The sequence below is a fragment of the Macrobrachium rosenbergii genome, chromosome 41 (genome assembly GCF_040412425.1).
Source record: "Macrobrachium rosenbergii isolate ZJJX-2024 chromosome 41, ASM4041242v1, whole genome shotgun sequence".
Lineage (NCBI taxonomy): Eukaryota > Metazoa > Arthropoda > Malacostraca > Decapoda > Palaemonidae > Macrobrachium > Macrobrachium rosenbergii.
This window is the reverse complement of record NC_089781.1, coordinates 91,628,612-91,649,913: the sequence shown is the minus strand read 5'-3', so window position 1 is coordinate 91,649,913 and position 21,302 is coordinate 91,628,612. Positions and strand designations below refer to the sequence as shown.

Sequence of the window (21,302 nt, the reverse complement as noted above, 5' to 3'; positions counted from 1 at the left end):
CCATCCCCCTACCCCAACCTATCTCCCCCCCTCCCTATTTCCACTCCCTTATTAAATTAATGGCTGTTCCACAATCCAGATATTTGACCAGTCTCCAGACGTCTATCCCACATTCTTCTCCTATTCATCTGGTCAGTCAGCATCCATCCCACAATCTCTCCCTTCTCCAATCCACCTGTTTCAACGCCCCCACCCATTAACACCCCTTCACAAATTCTCCCCCTCCCCCAAACTCCACCCCAGCCCCCCAAACCAGCATCGCGAATTCATTCAGTGCTCGGCCAGCACGTGGCTTAACTCGAAGGTCAAGCGTGAGTAGCTGGTTGGATGCATCCCAAGCGGTTTTGCAAGGCTAGACCTAGCGAGAGAGAGAGAGAGAGAGAGAGAGAGAGAGAGAGAGAGAGAGAGAAGCCCTTGCAACACCTTCCCAGTTCCCCGGGAAGTTTCAATGGTTTTGGCCTGCGTTTCAGAAAGGAAGTAAGCGTCGATCAGTCGATATCTCGCGATGTGAATTGCCTTTTGGTGTTTTTTTTTTCGAGTGCTTTCGTAATTTATGGGATTGGGGGTGATGCTGTGAGGAGCATCTTCTGAGAGATTTTTTTCCGGAGGTGTCCGGGCAGTTAAAAACATTTGATTAACATTAATAACGGGGATGCGGATACAAAAGGTTTGGGCAGCATTTTAAGAAAACTACAGACTGCTCAGAGTGGATGAGATATATTCCAATAAGCGCAGAATAGAAAAGAAATTCCTTTCCTAATTAAACAAGAAACACTTTCACCGAAGTTCAATCTCCTACAATTGATATGCCACATAACAGCATATTCAAGGTCAGCGCGCAAACCGTTCGTTTTTTGTCGTCGCCCGTCTGAAATCACCTCTAAAAAGCTCCAGTTGATTTGTCGGTGTTGTGGGAACCAGACGGACTGTTGTCCTCTCCCCTTCTTTTCAAAACCCACGCTTTCAGACCTTCAAGTACTTTTCTGTCCCGAAAGCGACTGAGTTGTGCTTGCATCAGAACGGAGTCATTCGGTTACCGACTGAAAGCTTCAGTGCGTCTTTGGGTGAAATTTCAGTAAACCGTTTCATCTGGGATCTATTGCTGATGACAATAGCCTCGTTGACGAGAAGTGTATCGCATGTGTAACGTGATGAAATAAGTGGTTCATGGAAGGACTTTTTGAAGGATAACAGTTACCGAAAGGATCTCAACTCATATGTCTTAATTATCGTGATGACCAGAAAAATGTCTGTACATGCGATCTTAAAAGGATATGAAGAACTCATTCAGAAGAGAACAATGTGATCAAACAAGTGGTTCATCGTCAGGATTTTTTTTAAAGGACACCAGTTATCGAAAGGATTTCAAATCTGGACGTTCTAATGGACTTGAAGACCAGAAAAATATCCGCACAGACGATCTCAAGAAGATATAAAGACACTTAATTCTCAAGAAAATAAGAATCTCTTCAAATTACCCTTCCCTCTGGGTAGATCTGAGCTGCCATGACTTTCACGAGTGACGAGAAGACTCGACACAAGTCTAACGAAGTCTGTAAGTGACGATAAGTCTAGCAAGAACTCGCAAGAAAAAGGCAGGCTCAATTTTGCATAACGTGTCAGCCTATACGAAGTCTGTAAGTGACGATAAGTCTAGCAAGAACTCGCAAGAAGAAGGCAGGCTCAATTTTGCATAACGTATCAGCCTAGTCTATCAAATCACAAACACTGCATGTGCCGCGCGCGCCATTGCAGACAAGGGGGAGCATTGCCTCGTAATACTAGATGTTCAAGATAAGACCAGGATGGGAAATGCCAAAGAAGAAGCTGCTGACTTGGTCTCCCGTACCCCCGACGGGGGGTGGGGGTGGATGGTCGCCGGGGGATGTGCCATAATGCTGGTAAGGAGTTTTCCGTGACGTCACTTTTTGGTAGTCAGTAACAACGAACTATTCTGCATTGTGTTCGTGCTTATTAATGACTTTTAGTGATGTAAATTGTTGATATTTATCTGTTTATTTATGTACTTATCTATCTATCTTTCTATCTGTCTATATGTGCACACACAGTCTTGCGAAACAAATTAAACAATGCCATTTCTAATCAACCTACATTGAAAACAAAGTCAGCTTGAAATGTGAAAACAAACTCAAGGAAATCAATGCGAAAACCAGGTGAAATCAGTAACAAACAAGTAAAAAATACGCCAAAGTTTCTTCGGCGCAATCGAGTTTTCTGTACAGCCGCTACGGCGTATAATCAAGGCCACCGAAAATAGATCTATCTTTCGGTGGTCTCGGTATAATGCTGTATGAGCCGCGGCCCATGAAACTTTAACCACGGCCCAATGGTGGCCTATCCTATATCGTTGGCAGAAGCTCGATTATGGCTAACTTTAACCTTAAATAAAATAAAAACTACTGAGGCTAGAGGGCTGCAATTTGGTATGTTTGATAATTGGAGGGTGGATGGCCAACATAACAATTTGCAGCCCTCTAGCCTCAGTAGTTTTTAAGATCTGAGGGCGGACAGAAAAAGTGCGGACAGAAATAAGTGCGGACGGACAGACAAAGCCGGCACAATAGTTTCCTTTTACACAAAAAACTTAAACGTGATTTCACCTCCCGAGGGACTTTTCCATGACGTTGTCCTGCAGGGCATGGGAGCTGCGTGCCCAGTGAAGCCTGCCAAATAATACTTCGCTCGTCTGTGTCCTGGGCATAACACCCCACCTCGCCTTTGTTTTCTTTCATTCAATTGTCTTGATGACTTTGCCCGAGACGAAGTGGAAATTATAACCTCGCATGACAGTGAATTTAATCTGTTGCAACGCACAGAAACGTCTGCGCATGCTCTGTGCTTCATTTAGGAACCAAAATGATTTTCCGATATTATTCAAGTTTAGTCATTCATACACTCACATATGTATGCTTGTATATGTACACATGTATATACACATATATATGTATGTATATATATATATATATATATATAAAACGGAATTAAATGAACTGGTCCGAGCAGTGCTCACAAAGACAGCACAGATGAAATTCCTTCATTCTTTCCCACTAAAGCCTCTCCCATCCCCTGCCATCATCTTTGGGCAATTATCTCCTTATCATACGCCCCACCGCCGAAAACTACAGTTCCTCTCGGTCCTTCGTGCGCCTGCGCCAAAGTCAAAAGTCTAAGTCAAAGTCAAAATTCTTTATTCCATTAAAAATGGCTATTACACTGCATATCAGCGAAAACAGTACGCCATTATTACTCAATTACTGGAGAAAGTGTCGCTTCAGAGTCAGCATTGCTTGCAAGCGTTTGATGACGTCTGTTTTTAGAGCCTCAGAATTTGAAGCAGTTCGTCTCAGCGATTATATGTCACCACGGTCCCTTCTCGGGCATCGATGTGACCCATTGCTAGTCACGATACTCATGATTTTGTTGAAAGCTTTGATATTTTATTATTTATGTTTTTCGTTTTTTTTTTTTTTATTTAACCCTATTCTCCATTATCCGCATTCATTCAGTCTTGTGGCCAGTATGGGGCGAGTGGAGGAAGTTTTTGGAAGTTTTTTTGGAGGGGGTGAGAAGGAGGACTGGGGAGGGGGAGGCCTCCTAAGACGTTACCATCTCGCTGTAAGCATCAATGTTTTGGAATAAGTAGTCAGGTTACATGCCCATGCCTTAATAGTAGGCCACATGAGATATTAAAATTCTAATGCAATAAGGCATGAGTAACACGTCCCTGTACAATTCTTAGGTCTAATTGCGCTTTATTGAATTCGTTTGTTTAAAACTGAACTCGCATCGGAGTTATATAGTCGATACACGAAGATTAAACTCATATACACTAAACTTTCCCGTCTCCTTGAATTTATATCGCCATATGAAAGCCAATCATGCAAGGTACAAAAAATTGGCAAGCTCCCCTGGCAAGTCAAGAGAGAGAGAGAGAGAGAGAGAGAGAGAGAGAGGACTGCAGGTTCGATAACAGTCTTATCGTGAGATAGTTACGAAAGTATTGAATGACTTTGTCGTAAAAGTTGATTAGATAGACGTGACTTGGGAAATGAGTAATATTATTATCTCACAGACTAACATGCCCTGTTTTGGCCCATATATAATGATATGCGTTTATTTAGACATTTATTTACACATTTATAACAAGCTTGTTTGTTTGACGACATATACCATATTAATCAAGATGCGTGTGTAATTTGTGTTAAGTTTCTTTCTCTTGTAGAGGGTGTAGACAATGCAGTTTAAGAAATAATCTGTCTGTCTGTCTGTCTATCTCTCGTTAAGGATTAGACAAGAGTATGAGCATATCCAAGAATGCAAAAATGCACACACACACACACACAGATTTGGGTGCACATTTACTTCAGACCATATTGCATAACTTATATAGAAATTCCCAGGACACAGTATGATAGTATAGATAAAGATGGTAGTTATAATATCGTAATTAATAATATTATTGTGGACAGAATAACGTTTTTTTATAATTATGAAGGTAAAGGACTGTACGGGCCATAGCACAATGGTACGAATAACGATTAAAGTGATAAAATCATGAATATTAATGTTGCTATAGATAAAAGAACGTTTTCGTAGAAATTAAAGAATAAAATGAACGAAAAAAATGGCAAAACGTCTGAGAAAGAAGGAAAGGAAGAAAAACAAAGAAAACAAAGCTTTCGTAATCCCTGAGGCGTTGTCACACGAGCAAAGTATTCTGGCACCGTTCACCATGTTGTCACACCAACTTAACGGCAACTGGTGGCAAAACTGAAGTCACTCATGGGCGCTAAGATGATGTGAAGACGATGCCAGTCTAGTATAAGAACAAGTGAAAAATACGCCGAAGCGTCTTCGGCGCAACCGAGTTTTCTGTACAGCTGCTACAGCGTATAATCAAGGCCACCGAAAACAGATCTATCTTTCGGTGGCCTCAGTATAATACTGTATGATCCGCGGCCCATGAAACTTTAACCACGGCCTGGTGGTGGCCTATCCTATATCGTTGCCAGAAGCACAATTATGGCTAACTTTAACCTCAAATAAAATAAAAACTACCGAGGCTAAAGGGCTGCAATTTGGTATGTTTGATGACTGGAGGATGGATGATCAACCTACCAATTTGCAGCCCTCTAGCCTCGGAAGTTGTCAAGATCTGAGGGCGGACAGAAAAAAAGTGCGGACGGGCAGACAAAGCTTCGGCACAATAGTTTTCTTTTCAGACAAACTAAAACGTCACACATTATGGCGACCAGAAGTTAAAACGAGAGGGAACTCTCCTTTGTAAATTCCCCTATGGCAACAGAAGGGACAGATTGGGTATCTTTGCATAATGCCCGTTGCATAATGAGGCTATAATGAACGAGGGACAGTCATGGTGAGGTGTTTTTTTTTGTTTTTTTTGCTGCGAGTGAAGAGTTTAAGTTTTGACGTCAGTTGCTGCGGGTGAGAGAGAGAGATTTTCTTTCTCCCTGTATCTCTTTAGTGATTTAGATAATGTATGCACAGTTTGCGGAAAGATCCGTTTTTCTTTCTCGTGTAGATGGTGTGGACAGTGCAGCTAAAGAAATATATTCTCTCTCTCTCTCTCTCTCTCTCTCTCTCTCTCTCTCTCTCGTTGGGGATTAGACAAGCTCTCGTATCTCAAAAATACACACACACAAACATAAATATATAATATATATATGTGTTTATTAGACATATATATATATATATCCAAGAATATAATATATATATATACACATAACATAAATATATAATATATATATGTGTGTGTGTGTGTGTGTGTGTGTAGATAGATAGATAAATATATATAATAATATATATATATATATGTATATATATATATGCATATATATATATATAGATAGATAGATAGATAGATAGATAGATAGATAATAGATAGATAGACATAGTAAATTTACCAAAAATATCTTGTTGATTATAAGAACACGTCTACATTATCTCCACCATCAACGAATACCTTAACCATCAAACATGCCGGTATCTCTCCCCCCAAAACAGTTCCTGCTACCCCTCCTGACGCTGTGCTTCTCCATCCTGTTTTCGGGGTTCCTGCTGGACCACGAGGCCACTTCCGCCACGACGGCCTGGATCTTCAACGCTCACACCCTCCTCTGGAACCTGATGGGGCCCTTCGCCGGACCACTGACGAAGGAACTCGGGTTCCGGAAGCTCTGCTTGATTGGAGGCGTCATGGCTGCGATCAGCGTCTTCATCTGCGCGTTCTCCTCGAGTACGACTTATCTCTTGGTGTTCTTCTCGTTTGCAGGTGAGTCTTGTTTGTGGTTCTTTGCGAGTCTCGTCATGTTTAAGGATGTCGTGCCAAGCGCCGGGACTTTTCCGGCCATTTTAGCCTTAAGACTGCAAAAACAAGTAGAAAATGCGCCGAAGTTTCTTCTGTACAGCGTATAATGCTGTATGAAACTTTCGGCCGCGGCCCATGAAACTCTTAGCCGCAGCCCATGAAGCTCAGTCACGGTCCGGTAGTGTACTGTGTTGGTACCTGTATCGTTGCCAGAAGTACGATTGTGGCTAACTTTAACCTTAAATAAAATAAAAACTACTGAGGTTAGAGGGCTGGAGTTTGGTATGTTTGGTGATTGGAGGGTGGATGATCAACATACCAATTTGCAGCCCTCTAGCCTCAGTAGTTTTTAAGATCTGGCGAACAGAAAAATAAAAAAATAATAAGTTGGAGTGGTTAGACAGCACGATAAATGGATCCAGAAAATAATGGAGATGAAGCACCAGGATCTAAAGGTGGAACTTTTAAGAAATCACCACAGTTGCACGAAGTAATAACAGTCAGAGAGGTTGGACAGTAAAATTTAAGAAAGGAAATAAATGTAAATGGATCTACATTCATATTGGTTCTTTACCCCTGCTTATGGAGAACGTGTTTCAACACGTGTCTCATAGTACCAGATAAAAGTAATGGTTCTAGGTTCTATTTTTTTTTTTTTTTACTCTGAATGAGGTTAGTTTGTTTCCTTTTCGGATTTCAAGGTTTTCAAATAGAAAGGATATATGTAGAAAATAAGTAAAAAAAAAAAGAGACGAAAGAAAAAGAGAACGTGAATTTTAGAATTTTTCGCGATATTTTCATGTGTTTAATTTAGGTACACGTGACGTCTTGGTTTCAGAATGAGAGAGAGATTAAATGTAACGAACTTTGTTTCAGCTTTATAAATCTATCGCAAGGGTTAGTGTCGCCCTGGTTTCAAGGTCGCAGCCCGGCCCCACGCACCCCCAACCCCCAACCCCCCAACCCCCCGAAAAAAGTTGGTTTGACATATAACTCGAGACCCAGTTTGTTCTGGCTCCTGCTAGAATTTGCTCTGACTTATAAATTGACTCTTGGTGAAATGACATTTATCAGTTCTCTCTCTCTCTCTCTCTCTCTCTCTCTCTCTCTCTCTCTCTCTCTCTCTTTAACTTTCTTTGTCTCTCCTCTCTCTACGCTTCTCTTTCTCTTTCCATTCCCGCCCTTTCTTTTGCACCCTCCCGTCTCTCTCTCTCTCTCTCTCTCTCTCTCTCTCTCTCTCTCTCTTCCATTCCTTCCTTTCTTTTACACCCTCCCATTCTTTTACTCTCTCTCTCTCTCTCTCTCTCTCTCTCTCTCTCTCTCTTTAACTCTCTTTGTCTCTCTTTGCTTCTCTTTCTTTTTCCATTCCCTCCCATTCTTTTACACCCTCCCGTCTCTCTCTCTCTCTCTCTCTCTCTCTCTCTCTCTCTCTCTCTCTCTCTCTCTCTCTTTAACTTTCTTTGTCTCTCTTCTCTCTTTCTTCTCTTTCTCTTTCTTTTCCCTCCCTTTCTTTTGCACCCTCCCTCTCTCTCTCTCTCTCTCTCTCTCTCTCTCTCTCTCTCTCTCTCTCTTTAACTTTCTTTGTCTCTCCTCTCCCTTCGCTTCCCTTTGTCCCTTCCCACTCCCTTGTCCCGTCTTTGAAGAATAACCTTACTAAGACTTTTATCCTCACTCTGGGGAAGACAGACACGACACAGGGAACCAAGTTTCAAACATGCTTCGACCCTAACCACTTATTCACAGGGATCATAGTTATTCCTGATAATTACCGTTTTTTTCCGTTTTCTATGAATGCATTGTACTTTTTAACTGGATCTTTTAGAGGTGGGTGATGCCGTCAGGAATGGAATGGAGCTAAGTATACCTTAGTTTAACCAGACCACTGTGCTGATTAACAGCTCTCCTAGGGCTGGAAGATAGGATTTTGGCCCAAGGCCAAGCGCTGGGACCTATGAGATCATTCAGGGCTGGGCGGGAAATTGATAGTGGAAAGGTTTTAAAGATGTAGCAGGAGAAGAAAACCTCGCAGTTGCACTATCAAACAATGTTAGGAGAGGGTGGGAAGTAAGATGGAAGAAAAAGAATATGAATGGGGGTACAGTAAAAGGAATGAAAGGGGTTGCAGCTAGGGGCCGAAGAGACGCTGCAAAGGACCTTAAGTAATGTTTTGGGGCACCTCACGGCATGCACTGTAGGCATTTCTTAAGGTTCTGTACAGCGACTCTACGGCCCCAAGCTGTAACCCCTTTCATTCCTTTTACTGGACCTCCGTTCATATTCTCTTTCTTCCAAGTTACTTTCAATCCTCTCCAAACAATTGTTTCATAGTGCAACTGCGAGGGTTTGCTCTTGTTAATCCTTTAAAGCCTTATTGCTCTAAATGTCCATTTCAGATATTCCACTCCTTTCCCGAATGAAATAAGTTTTCAATTGAAGTCTGATTTCTCGTCTCGAGTCTCATAATTTGAGAGAATAAACTGCAATGCACTTAAACATTTCTCCGTTGTAGAGCCTGCTCTTCAGATGTGCATGAGCAAGCATATATGCATGCACTATTCTGCATGCTTGCGACATTGATGTACTTCTGAGAAAATTACTTCATCGATCAAATATTTGCTTTGGCGGTGGAGCAGTTTTTGAAGAATTCGAGAATGTTTACGAATTCTCAGTGAAATTGGCTTATGTTTGCTTAAATGTTTAGAAAAAGGAAAAGAAAATTTAACTGCAACTTGACAGTTCGTTTTATTGTATACTTAAATTTATTGTATACTTGAAATATCAAGAACAAAAGTATGGTCGAAGCATTATCTTTAAGAGGAATGGTTTTTATTCCAAGATTTATGAACATAACTGTAAAGCAAAGAGCAGTTTTATTTATTTATTTAATATTTTTTTTTTTAAAATTCAAGTTCGCGGCAAGGGTCCTGAAACTAAACCTAAATGTTGTTTATTTTAGTTATGATATTTTTCAGTCAAAAAACAGTTTTTATTTTATCATACGATTGAAAACCTCCGATAGGAAATGCAGATGACGGGGATTAACAACTAAAATAGAGTTTATTTTTTTTTTGCTTGCTCGTTATACTAGATTTCAAACTGTAACTCCAGGTTTTATTTAGTGAATGTCTTTACTAAGACCTTCAGAATTTAAAGATTGTGTCTTTCTGGGTTACGTTGAGTCTTTATACTTACGTCGAACACCATCGTGGGTTCGTATTATTAAGCACAAGCAAAACAAGTAAACAATGCGCCTAAGTTCTTCGGCTCAGTCGAGTTTTCTCTACAGCGTATAATCAAGGCCACCGAAAGTAGATCTATCTTTCGGTGGTCTCGGTATAGTGCTGTATGAGCCACGGTCATTGAAACTTCAACCACGGCCCGGTGGTGGCCTATCCTATATAGTTGCCAGAAGCACGATTATGGCTGACTTTAACCTTAAATAAAATAAAAACCACTGAGGCTAGAGGGCTGCTATTTGGTATGATTGATAATTGGAGGGTGGATGATCAACATACCAACTTGCAGCCTTCTAGCCTCAGTAGTTTTCAAGATCTGAGGACGGACAGAAAAGTACGGACGGACAGACAAAGCCGGCACAATAGTTTTCATGTACAGAAAACTAAAATTGTATAAGTACGTGAGAATTTTGGAAAATAACCAAGTGGGGAATCATAAAGTCTTCTAGAGTCCTTAAGTCAATTAAGAATAAGAGTCTCCAGGACTTTACAGGGAGCAAAGAAGACAAAAAAATATATATATGACAAATCACACTGAGTTTTATATCTATGCACGTCTGTTGAAACCGAGGTGCCTCGTTGTTGTCAGCATTTTTACAGTGACTATATGGCTTTGTTGTTATTTACCCACGAGAAAAAGCGTCAGAGTGAATAACTGTTAGTGTTGTTGACAGTTCCTTCATATTCTGAGGAAAGATGTACAGTGAATAAAAAAATCCTTATCTTAAGGTTATCAAAAATCTTGAAACTTGCAAAAGGTAGTGATCACAACTTCTAAAAGTTATAAAGTTAGGTTATAAGATTGTGTAAAAGAAGATTTTGAAGCTCTGTGAAAGTACATGAAGCGAAATAAACTGGTAATTTTTGTTTTAACTCAAGGTAGTCATTTTTTTATTCAGAAGTTAAAGAAGTAGAGTTACCACCAGCTCTGTCTTCTTTCAATTTGAAGCACGCCCTCTTTGAAGAAAACCTCCAATAAATAAAAGAAAATAACTACATTTAACTGTGATTAACGTAAGTGTACCAAACGTTAAAAAAAAAAATCAGTAACATAGTATTAAACACTATAACCAAAAACAGAGAAAAGGTCTTGTCAGTTTTTTTCTATTTTATTTTTAGCAACTTGAAGTTGTATAAGTGGGATTACTTAACCTCTTTTATATAACGTGAGGAACTCTTGGTTTTTATTGCAGTAATTTGGTGAAGGACAATTTGATAATATATAGACTTGTCTCTGAACCTTCGTATCATACTCATGTGCCACTGTGAATTGGCTTGTAATCTTTGAAGAGACTCTCTGTCTGTCTCTCTTCCTTGTTTCTCTCTCTCTCTCTCTCTCTCTCTCTCTCTCTCTCTCTCTTGTTCTCTTCCTTCCTTGTTCCCTCTCTCTCTCTCTCTCTCTCTCTCTCTCTCTCTCTCTCTCTCTCTCTCTCTCTCTCTTCCTCTTCCTTGTTCCTCCTTCCTTGTTCCCCCTCTCTCTCTCTCTCTCTCTCTCTCTCTCTCTCTCTCTCTCTCTCTTCCTTGTTCCCCTCCTGTCTCTCTCTCTCTTTCTCTTCTGTTCTCTTCCTTGTTCCCTCTGTCTCTCTCTCTCTCTCTCTCTCTCTCTCTCTCTTTCCCTCTCTCTTCCTTGCTCGCCTTCCTTCCTTGTCTCCTCTCTCTCTCTCTCTCTCTCTCTCTCTCTCTCTCTCTCTCTCTCTCTCTCTCTCTCTCTCTCTTTCTTGACAAGAGTCACATGACACAAAGTAATAACACGTTGCCACTTGCCTCTTGGTCTTCTACTTTTTCCTTGAAAACTTACTTTCTTCCTTTAAGTAACTAATAATACGACTTATGTCGTCACGGATACCAAAGTAAAGAAGGGGGTAGTTAGCTTTTAGTTTCAAAAGCTTGCGTGTTGCAGTGGCTGGCAATATACTGTCTTCGTAGGATGTCCCGCAATTTATACTGAATTCGAAATAGAATTCATGTTAGAGTAAATATTAACAATTTTCAAGAGGGAGTGTTCGAGTAAGTGCCTAAACTATTAAAATGGAGAGTTGGAGTAGCCGCTAATATTATGTCTAAGTGAAGTGTTTGATTACTGTGAATATTACATCTGGGTGGTGATACAAAAACGTATGACTTTAAGCATTTCTGTTCCTTGAAAATAGCCAGTTTTTTTATCACAATGTCAGCAGCTATCTAAAGAAAACACATCAAGGCGAATTGCAGACAAAACTGAGCAATTGGTATGCCTTTTCATTCACAAATTACGTGAGTAAATAGTAACATAGCTATTTATCATTCAAGATGAATTGCATTAATATAGGCCTTTATTTTCTGAGATAATATTAGTCATTTCTCCATTTTTGATACTCTGTTTCTTTTAGACATTGATAAAATCCTCCTTTTTCCTTCAGGTTTATTCGGCGGGCTGACTTGCAAACCGTGCTATCTCATCATCCCCCTGTACTTCGACAAACGCCGCGGGATGGCCAACGCCATCCTCATGGCGGGCATGTGCACGGGGCAATTCGTGGCCCCGCCCTGCATCCGTTACCTCCTGAAGCACTACGGGTTCACGGGAGCCACGATCATCGTCAGCTCCATCCTCCTCAACTGCTGCGTCGGGGCCTCCTTCTTCCACCCCGTGGAGTGGCACTTGAAACCCGCCGTGCCCTCCATCGGGAAGTCGGCCTCCGCCCCGATTCTCCACGAATCCGTGGCGAAGATGAAGCAGAGCGAGGAGACCCGCTCGCTCATCGACGAGAGGGAAGAAGAGGGCGAGCTCATCTTGTCCGAGAAGCAGATGCCCCTGACGCCTAAGGCGGTCCTGAGGGCGAGGGTCAACAGGCGGACTAGCGAGAGCTCCAACGTCTCCTCCATAGCCATTTCCATGGTGGATCTCAGCTCCGTGGCCCACCAACCCGACGACGACGCCGACGGGAACGAGAGAAGCGACAAACTGGAAGCGAAGCTCGCCGACCCTTCCAGCGGCGAGCCGTCCTTGGTCGCAAGGGTCATCAGGTCGCTGATAACCGACCTGGGCATCCTGAAGTGCCACCGGGCGCAGATCATCGCCTTCGGAGGGCTGTTCCTCATCAACGGCTACCTGAATTTCATGATGGTGTTCCCCTTCGCCGTCCAGGCGGCCGGTTACACCCTGGAGGACGCTGCTTGGTGCGTCTCCATCACGGGGGTGTGCAATTTCATAGCCAGGCTCGCCGCGTCGGTTTTGTCGGACTATTCGTGGTTCAACATGCAGCTGATGTACGTTGTGGGGGCGGTTATCATAGCAGCGTCCACTGGAGGTATGTGTTCCAAACGCCACTATTCCCCGCAAGGGGGGGATAGTGCCGTCAGTGCACCTCATGCCGTGCACTGTAGTCATTGCTTAAGGTTCATTGTAGCGTCCTTTCGGCCGCTAGCTGCAACCCCTTTCATTCCTTTTACTATACCTCCGCTCACATTCTCTTCCTTCCATCTTACTTTCCACCCGCTCCTAACAATTTTTTAATTGTGCAACTTCGAGGTTTTCTTCCTGTTACACCTTTCAGACTTACCTATTCTCAGTTTCCTTTTCAGCGCTGAATGACCTCATAGGTCCCAACGCTTGGCCTTTGGCCCAAATTCTATATATTCTATTCTATTCTATTCAAACACTATTTGTGATTTTATATTTGTAATATCATGGATGCTAAGCTATGACTGTATGTATTGCTCTTTATTTATGGGATAAACTGGAATAAACTTCATTGCATACAAAACTTAACGTATAAAAACTGAATATCTGACGCTATCAGTTTTAGTGATTTGCATATATTGTACAGTGCATGCAAATATAATTAATAATTCAAGCTATAATGGCATGTATCGCTTTTTATCTGTACGATAAGAAGGAATGAATTCAGTTTCCTAAAAGACTTTATATACAAAAACGAGAGGCTTATGTTATTCGTTTTAGTGGCTGTAAGTAATAAAAATATAATTAAAATTTGCTGAAATCATGCCATCTTTAAAGATGTCCGTCTACTTCACATTTTGCAAGCATTCTCTTTTATCTGTTACATTTTACTGTAGTTTTTGAAGTGTAACTATTGAAATAAATCATTTTGTAACGCAGAGGCCGATGGGAAGGACCACCTAACAATTCCTATTCTTAGCCAAGCCCTTAGAAAAAAAGATAGAGTTGAAATAGAAAGACTCTTCTCAGGGAAATCAGAAGCAAGACTAAAATTCCAAAGCTGCTTTTGATATGTTCATTCCAATGCCATATTTTGCTGTAGTTTTTTTTTTTTTTTCAAGTTAACTACTTAAATCACCAATTTTGTGTGGCAGAGGCCGATGGAAAGGGCCACCTGACAATGTCTATAATTAGCTCGTTCCTAAATAACAATCTCATTCTTAGTTTTCAGCTTCTTGACGAACCTGACCTTGATGAAGGTCACCCTGGCATTTTGGTCACTGGGCATTGGCATCAACATATCCCTGTACCCTCTGGTGATGGCCAGGGTCATGGGCGTGCACAACATGCCCGCCATATTTGGCACTCAGTCCCTCGTGGTCGGGCTGGGGTATGTGGTGATAGGACCACTAATAGGTATTTTACAAATTCAGTTTCTTTTGCAAAATATTTTAGCTTTGATTTTGTTTTTCCATATATATATATATATATATATATATATATATATATATATATATATATATATATATATATATATATATATATGTAAATATTTTTATATAATATATATAGTTTTGATATATATTTAGCAGTTTAATTTATATATATAAAGTTCAGTTAAAAAAATAATAATAATATATATATATTATAAATATATATATATATATACACTTTTATCCTTCTTTTAATTTAGGATTTAAACGTTAAATACACTTTTTTAGTCACAACTTTATATAGTTTTAAAAATCTAGCAGTCTGATTTCTAGAAATTAAAGTTCAGTTAAACAAAAAATAATAAAACATTACATTCTAAATTCTCTATCCGTTCATTTTCTATCTTTTTGTGTAATACAATTTAGTTTAGGATTTAAGAGATTTAATTTTGCATTTTTATTCGTTTAATCTGATCTATATTGTATACATATATGTATAAATATATAACTATATATATTACACAATTATATATATATATATATATATATATATATATATATATATATATATATATATATATATATATATATATATACATACATACATACATACATACATAATACATGTTCGTCTCATCCCACCCGCAGGTTACGTCCGCGACGTCAGCGGCAGCTACTCCGTCAGCATGTGGGTGATGTCAGCCGAGGTCTGGCTGTGCGTCCTCCTGTGGTGTTTCATGCCCCACGCCATCGCAAGGGACCGGAAGAGAGACGAAGCGAAGGAGGAGGAAGCGGAGAACGCTAATGTGTTGTAGATATTTTATATGTTCCCTGTTACGTTCCTGGTCTCGCCTTGACGGTGAGATGCTGAAATACACTTTTATTTTTGACCGCTGTGTTTGATTTCTTTCGTTTGTCGTTGCCATGCGTTCGCGAAATGATGAGAATGATGAATGGCATTTCTTAATTGTAGTTACAGATAATGACGGGAGTGTAATTTGAGAGTGTAATGAGACGGAGAATCACGTACCTGGAAATTACTGGATTTAAAGTGTTTGAGACGAGTGAGAATGTATAATAATAATAATAATAATAATAATAATAATAATAATAATAATAATAATAATAATAATTATTATTATTATTATTATTATTATTATTATTATTATTATTATTAAAGATAAATAATACTAAAAGATAAATCCCTATTCATATGGAACAAGCCTACAGGGGTCACTGGCTTGAAATTCAAGCTTCCAAACAATACAGTGTTAATTTGAAAGAGCTTTCAAAAGATAATAGGAAATACGGAAAGAAGAGAAATAAGTACAAGTTGAATTGTTGTTGGGTGGTAATGCGTTGCATCTTCGCTTTAACTCTCGAGGTTCTAGTCGCATAGCATTAATAAACAGTAATTAAAAAAAAATGGTTCAGTATGTTCAACTGGGGTAGACGTGCTACTCATTATGCTTCTCAACAAGTGTATGAGTCAGGTGTGAGGCCGAAAGTGCTGGAAATGACCATTCTCAATTAAGTAATTATAAGTGAAATGAGGCAATAAGTGCTTTTTTCTAGCTTTGAAAACGCTCTCTTACGGTAATCTTATCAATAATAATAATAATAATAATAATAATCTTTATGCACTACAGGGGTGACCAGAAAAATACAGTCGGCTACAAAAAGTGCTATGTTACTGTATACCATCTTTTCCATTGGTATAAATCTATTTCTGTCGCCTGTCAAAAACTCGCGATTATCACCCTGTAAGCGTGTCATGAATCGTCATTAAGACAGGTGATTACGGTATCGTCCTCGGATAGCACTCTGCTGGGGCCGCGTTCGAATCTCCGACAGCCCAATGAAGAATTTAGAGAAATTTATTTCTGGTGATAGAAATTCATTTCTCATTATAATGTGGTTCGGATTCCACAGTAAGCTGTAGGTCCCGTTGCTAGGTAACCAATTGGTTCTGAGCCACGTAAAATAAGTCTAATCCTTCGGCCCAGCCCTAGGAGAGCTGTTAATCAGCTCAGTGGCCTGGTTAAACTAAGGTATACTTAACTTCGTGGAACGAAATCTGAGATACAGTTTAGCATCGTACATGATTTTCGAATCGCCGTTTATCTTAACATTGTTTGGGGATTTGAGTTTCACTCGGGTCCTGCAACGAAGCTTGGAACACACTGTAGTTTTATTTAGCTGATTGTTCTCTCCTCATCGCTTTGATGCTTATATTTGGGTTCTGCTTTTCCGAAGGTGACTGTTTTAAAATCATCAAATGATTGTTAATCTGAAAAAAATAGTCACATACATACATACAATATATATATATACATATATATATATATATATATATATATATATATATATATATATATATATATATATATATATATATATATATATATATATATAAATATATTGTATGTAAGTATGTATGTGACTATTTTTTAAATTAACAACCATTTGATGATTTGAATAGTTTTCTTTTACAGCAAACTAAAAGATAGATTAACAAATGCATAAATAATCAAACGAAAAATGTAAGTAAACCACAAAAACACATTCATAGCAACAACCTCGACGTTGACAAGGGTCAAATGCAGTAAAGATGAGATAAACAGCGAGTAGGAAATTAAACTTTAGGAAAGCGGTTAAGGAGCGAGTGAGGAGAGATTGTGCATAGTGACTAAACAAGAAAAATAACTTAGCTGTCAGGATTCCCTTTTTAGGACACTGTGTGTGATGAATGTTTAAAAAAATAGTAGAGAAGGACTTCAGAGGCCCTTCGGTGACTTACGAAGGATACTTGATATGTATTGGACGATCACTGCATCCTATCAGTTCGTGGAGGAGATCAGGACTTCAGGATGACAGGATTCTTGAAGGGACGGGCATGTCGGTTTGGCAGGATACCCCGCGTGCATCATTAGTGGAACGTTGACATGAATGTATTTTTATAATTTGCTTACGTTTTTATTTATTTATCTTTTTATTTATTAATCTATATGTTTTTCTAATAAACATTTCCACTTTCTGTATTTCCCTTTGCCTTATTTTACTTCTTTCGAATGGACACCATATTCTTTGGAAGCTTGAATTTCAAGTCAGTGGCCCCTGTGGTGGGCTTGATCCTTATGAATGGGGTTCATCTTCTGAATAATAATAATAATAATAATAATAATAATAATAATAATAATAATAATAATATTTCCTAAATTTCTAAGCTCTTGGGTCCGAATAACTTTCCTGTTCAACATTTTTGCTTTTCAGAACTATTACTAGTATCCATTCTGCCCTGATTCTAGCACTCTGCCGGGCCCGCGTTCGATTCTCCGACCGGCCAATGAAGAATTTAGAGAAATTTATTTCTGGTGATAGAAATTCATTTCTCGTTATAATGTCGTTCGGATTCCACAGTAAGCTGTGGGTCCCGTTGCTAGGTAACCAGTTGGTTCTTAGCCACGTAAAATAAGTCTAGTCCTTCGGGCCAGCACTAGGAGAGCTGTTAATCAGCTCAGTGGTCTGGTTAAACTAACGTATACATGACTTCGTGAAACGAAATCTGAAATACAGTTTAGCATCGTACATGACTTTCGAATTGCCGTTTATCTTAACATTGTTTGGGGATTTGAGTTTCATTCGGGTCCTGCAACGAAGCTTGGAACAAACTGTAGTTTTATTTAGCTGATTGTTCTCTCTTCATCGCTTTGATGCTTATATTTGGGTTCTGCTTTACCGAAAGTGACTGTTTTAAAATCATCAAATGATTGTTAATCTGAAAAAAATAGTCACTTGCATACATACAATATATATATATATTTGCATGTATGTATGTGACTATTTTTTTTTAATTAGCAATCATTTGATGATTTTAATAGTTTTCTTTTACAGAAAACTAAAAGACAGATTAACAGATACATAAATAATCAAACAAAAAATGTAAGTATACCACAAAAACACATTCATGTCAACAGCCTCGACGTTGACAAGGGTCAAATGCAGTAAAGATGAGATAAACAGCGAGAAGGACTATTAAACTTTAGGAAAGTGATTATGAAGCGAATGAGGAAAGATTGTGCATAGTGACTAAACAAGAAAATTAACTTAGCTGTCAGGATTCCCTTTTTAGGACACTGAGTGTGGTGAATGTTTAAAAAAAGAGTAGGAAAGGGCTTCAGAGGTCCTTCGGTGACTTACGAAGGATACTTGATATATATTGGACGATCACTGCATCCTATCAGTTCGTGGAGGAGGTCAGGACTTCAGGATGACAGGATTCTTGAAGGGACGGGCATGTCGGTCTGGCAGGATACCCCGCGTGCATCATTAGTGGAACGGTTGACATGAATGTATTTTTATAATTTGCTTACATTTTTATTTATTTATTTATTTATTTATTAAATCTATATGTTTTTTCTAATAAACATCTCCACTTTCTGTATTTCACTTTGCCCTATTTTACTTCTTTCGAATGAACACCATATTCTTTGGAAGCTTGAATTTCAAGTCAGTGGGCCCTGTGGTGGAATTGTTCCTTTTGAATAGGGTTCATCTTCTGAATAATAATAATAATAATAATAATAATAATAATAATAATAATAATAATAATAATAATAATAATATTTCCTAAATTTCTAAGCTCTTGGGTCCGAATAACTTTCCTGTTCAACATTTTTGCTTTTCAGAACAATTGCTAGTATCCATTCTGCCCTGATTCTAGCACTCTGCCGGGCCCGCGTTCGATTCTCCGACCGGCCAATGAAGAATTTAGAGAAATTTATTTCTGGTGATAGAAATTCATTTCTCGTTATAATGTCGTTCGGATTCCACAATAAGCTGTGGGTCCCGTTGCTAGGTAACCAATTGGTTCTTAGCCACGTAAAATAAATCTAATCCTTCGAGCCTGCCCTAGGAGAGCTGTTAATCAGCTCAGTGGTCTGGTTAAACTAAGGTATACTTAACTTTTAGTGACAGGTTGTTAGATATTTTTGCGAAGTGGAATATTGCTTTAATATCTTTAGGCCTATAACTTTTCGTTAGAGGGAGCCTCGTCACTGTTGATGTACATTATGGACCCGGGAAACGTAGAACAATGTTCGATTTGTGAAAGTAGTAATAAGACCAGATAAGGTGATGACATCTCTTATCACAGGTTACTCTAGTTGCGGGTGGAAATTATAGCCTTGGGAACACGGAGGAAAGAAAGGAACCCGACAGATTTGAGATATAAGGACGGAAAATCGACTGAGATAAGATTCTACTTATGGGAGAGTGAAGACAAACTTCTTATATCTCTCTAATACATAGGCAGAAGGCGAAGTCAAAAGGGAACCTTTTCGAACCACGAAGAAAGTGATAGACCTTTGAAGAATGAGAAGTTGGTAGTGTTAGGAGAATTCATTTATAAGGAAAAAGAAAAACATGAACGTATACCACAAGGACAGACAATGGCAGACGAGATGATTCTCTACAGGTAAAAAAGAAGTTATGACTTTCAATATTGTTAAGAGATAATCTGTTAAGAGAACATCGCCAGCTGAGAATCTCTTAAGGATAACAAACGTGGCGCCGTTTATACAATGGAAAAGTATCGTGAAAAGTTTCATAAAATGATAAATAATTCTTGTGTGGAAAGAGGACAATAATATTTATTCTTTTTTTAATAGAAACAAGAGTACAAGATATATTCATAACTAGTATTGGAAATCAGCCTTTTTGCGTTCTTCATTATTCACTGGACGATGAAGTATGCCTAACTCGTGTCACTGGTGTACCCACGTTCAAGTTCACACACACACACACATTACACACACACACACACACACACACACACACACACATACATATATATATATATACACACACACATCTATCTAATTTATATACACACAACTTTTTAGTTTTTGAACAATGGTCGCTCTTTATACAGAGCTTCACAGCAAGTAGGTAACTCTTCCTTAACAGTGGACTCTTCAGTACAAAAACGAAACTGCTTGTTTCCGCAGTCAGTTATCCTTGACTGGACCCGTAGCAAAACCTATGTCGCTAACAGTGTGGTAGTTAGCTACCTCAGTCTGTGTAATACCAGCGTACTGTTTTGGTCATCGGGGAAAGATTTTGAATCGCTGAAAGCTTCTTCCTCTTTCCGGTGTCCCGTTGGGATGTCCTACGCTGAAGCGGTTTCGTGTTTGTTCGAAGGACACAATCTCCGTAGGGAACGTATTTTTCGCAGTTCAAGAGATTTGGTTTAATTTTTCGAAGGATTTTGTGGACTGCAGTTTCTTCGGTATTTTGAGGTAATTACCCAGTTTACAGGTAGCTTTGTATTAGTGGTTTCTTAAAGGACGTCTTGGTATTCGAGGATGAATGTAAAGTAAAGAGGTTTTAATGTTTTATTTTGTCGGTTGTGTACATTCTAATTCTAGTTTCCTTAATTCGCCGTCTCTGCATATTCAGTGGTTCACCTCCTTAATTGCAGAATTACCTATGATTTCCAGAGTGAGGTGTGCAACTTTTTTACCCAGTGATTGTTATAGTAAGCCACCAACTGAAATAAAATATCGGGTATTGTTGCAAGGCCATGCGGAGTGCTGTTACTTTTAATCATACAAGTAGTCTTACTGGTTAATGTTAATCCGGGCTTGAATTGTTTACTTTTTTTTTTTACTCATTCCAGTAAGTTGACTGTGTAGGGCTTTATATACGTAGGCTAGTATAATTGAATATTCACGAGTCTTGTTAATAGGTCTGCTGTGCCCTGAGTGAGTGCTTGTTTTGTGTGTTTTGAATTAAGTGCTTTCTTAGGTGTTAAGTAATTGTCTAATTTTTTATTTCACATCACGTGGTTTTTATGACCATTTCTGAGGGTTATAATATTTGCAGGAATTTGGTGTGATTCAACTTCGTTCTTGCCGGCGAATCTTGCCCTCTACGACAAGGAGAGACTTGTGTGCCTGGCTTTCAGGATGTATGTTTTGGATTGAGTAAGTATACTTAACTGTTTACTGTGTTGTCAACCATTTTTTTACCTCCACCCCTTCGGGGGCGGCGCCCTTGGAGGGATGGGGGTACCCTCATGACGCTGTGTAGTAGGTCTTAAGGACCCTACTACACAAGCT

At 39.2% G+C, this 21,302-nt stretch overlaps 1 protein-coding gene across 1 annotated transcript; it reads left to right on the top strand.

Moving 5' to 3' along the window:
- The first annotated feature begins 434 nt into the window (after positions 1–434).
- LOC136827002 (monocarboxylate transporter 12-like) lies at positions 435–15,071 on the top strand. The gene is made up of 5 exons (XM_067084656.1): positions 435–1,901; positions 6,046–6,313; positions 11,985–12,875; positions 13,973–14,164; positions 14,830–15,071. The coding sequence occupies exons 1-5, from the start codon at positions 1,806–1,808 to the stop codon at positions 14,994–14,996; spliced, it is 1,614 nt and encodes a 537-aa protein (XP_066940757.1). The 5' UTR covers positions 435–1,805; the 3' UTR covers positions 14,997–15,071.
- The last annotated feature ends 6,231 nt before the right edge of the window (positions 15,072–21,302 follow it).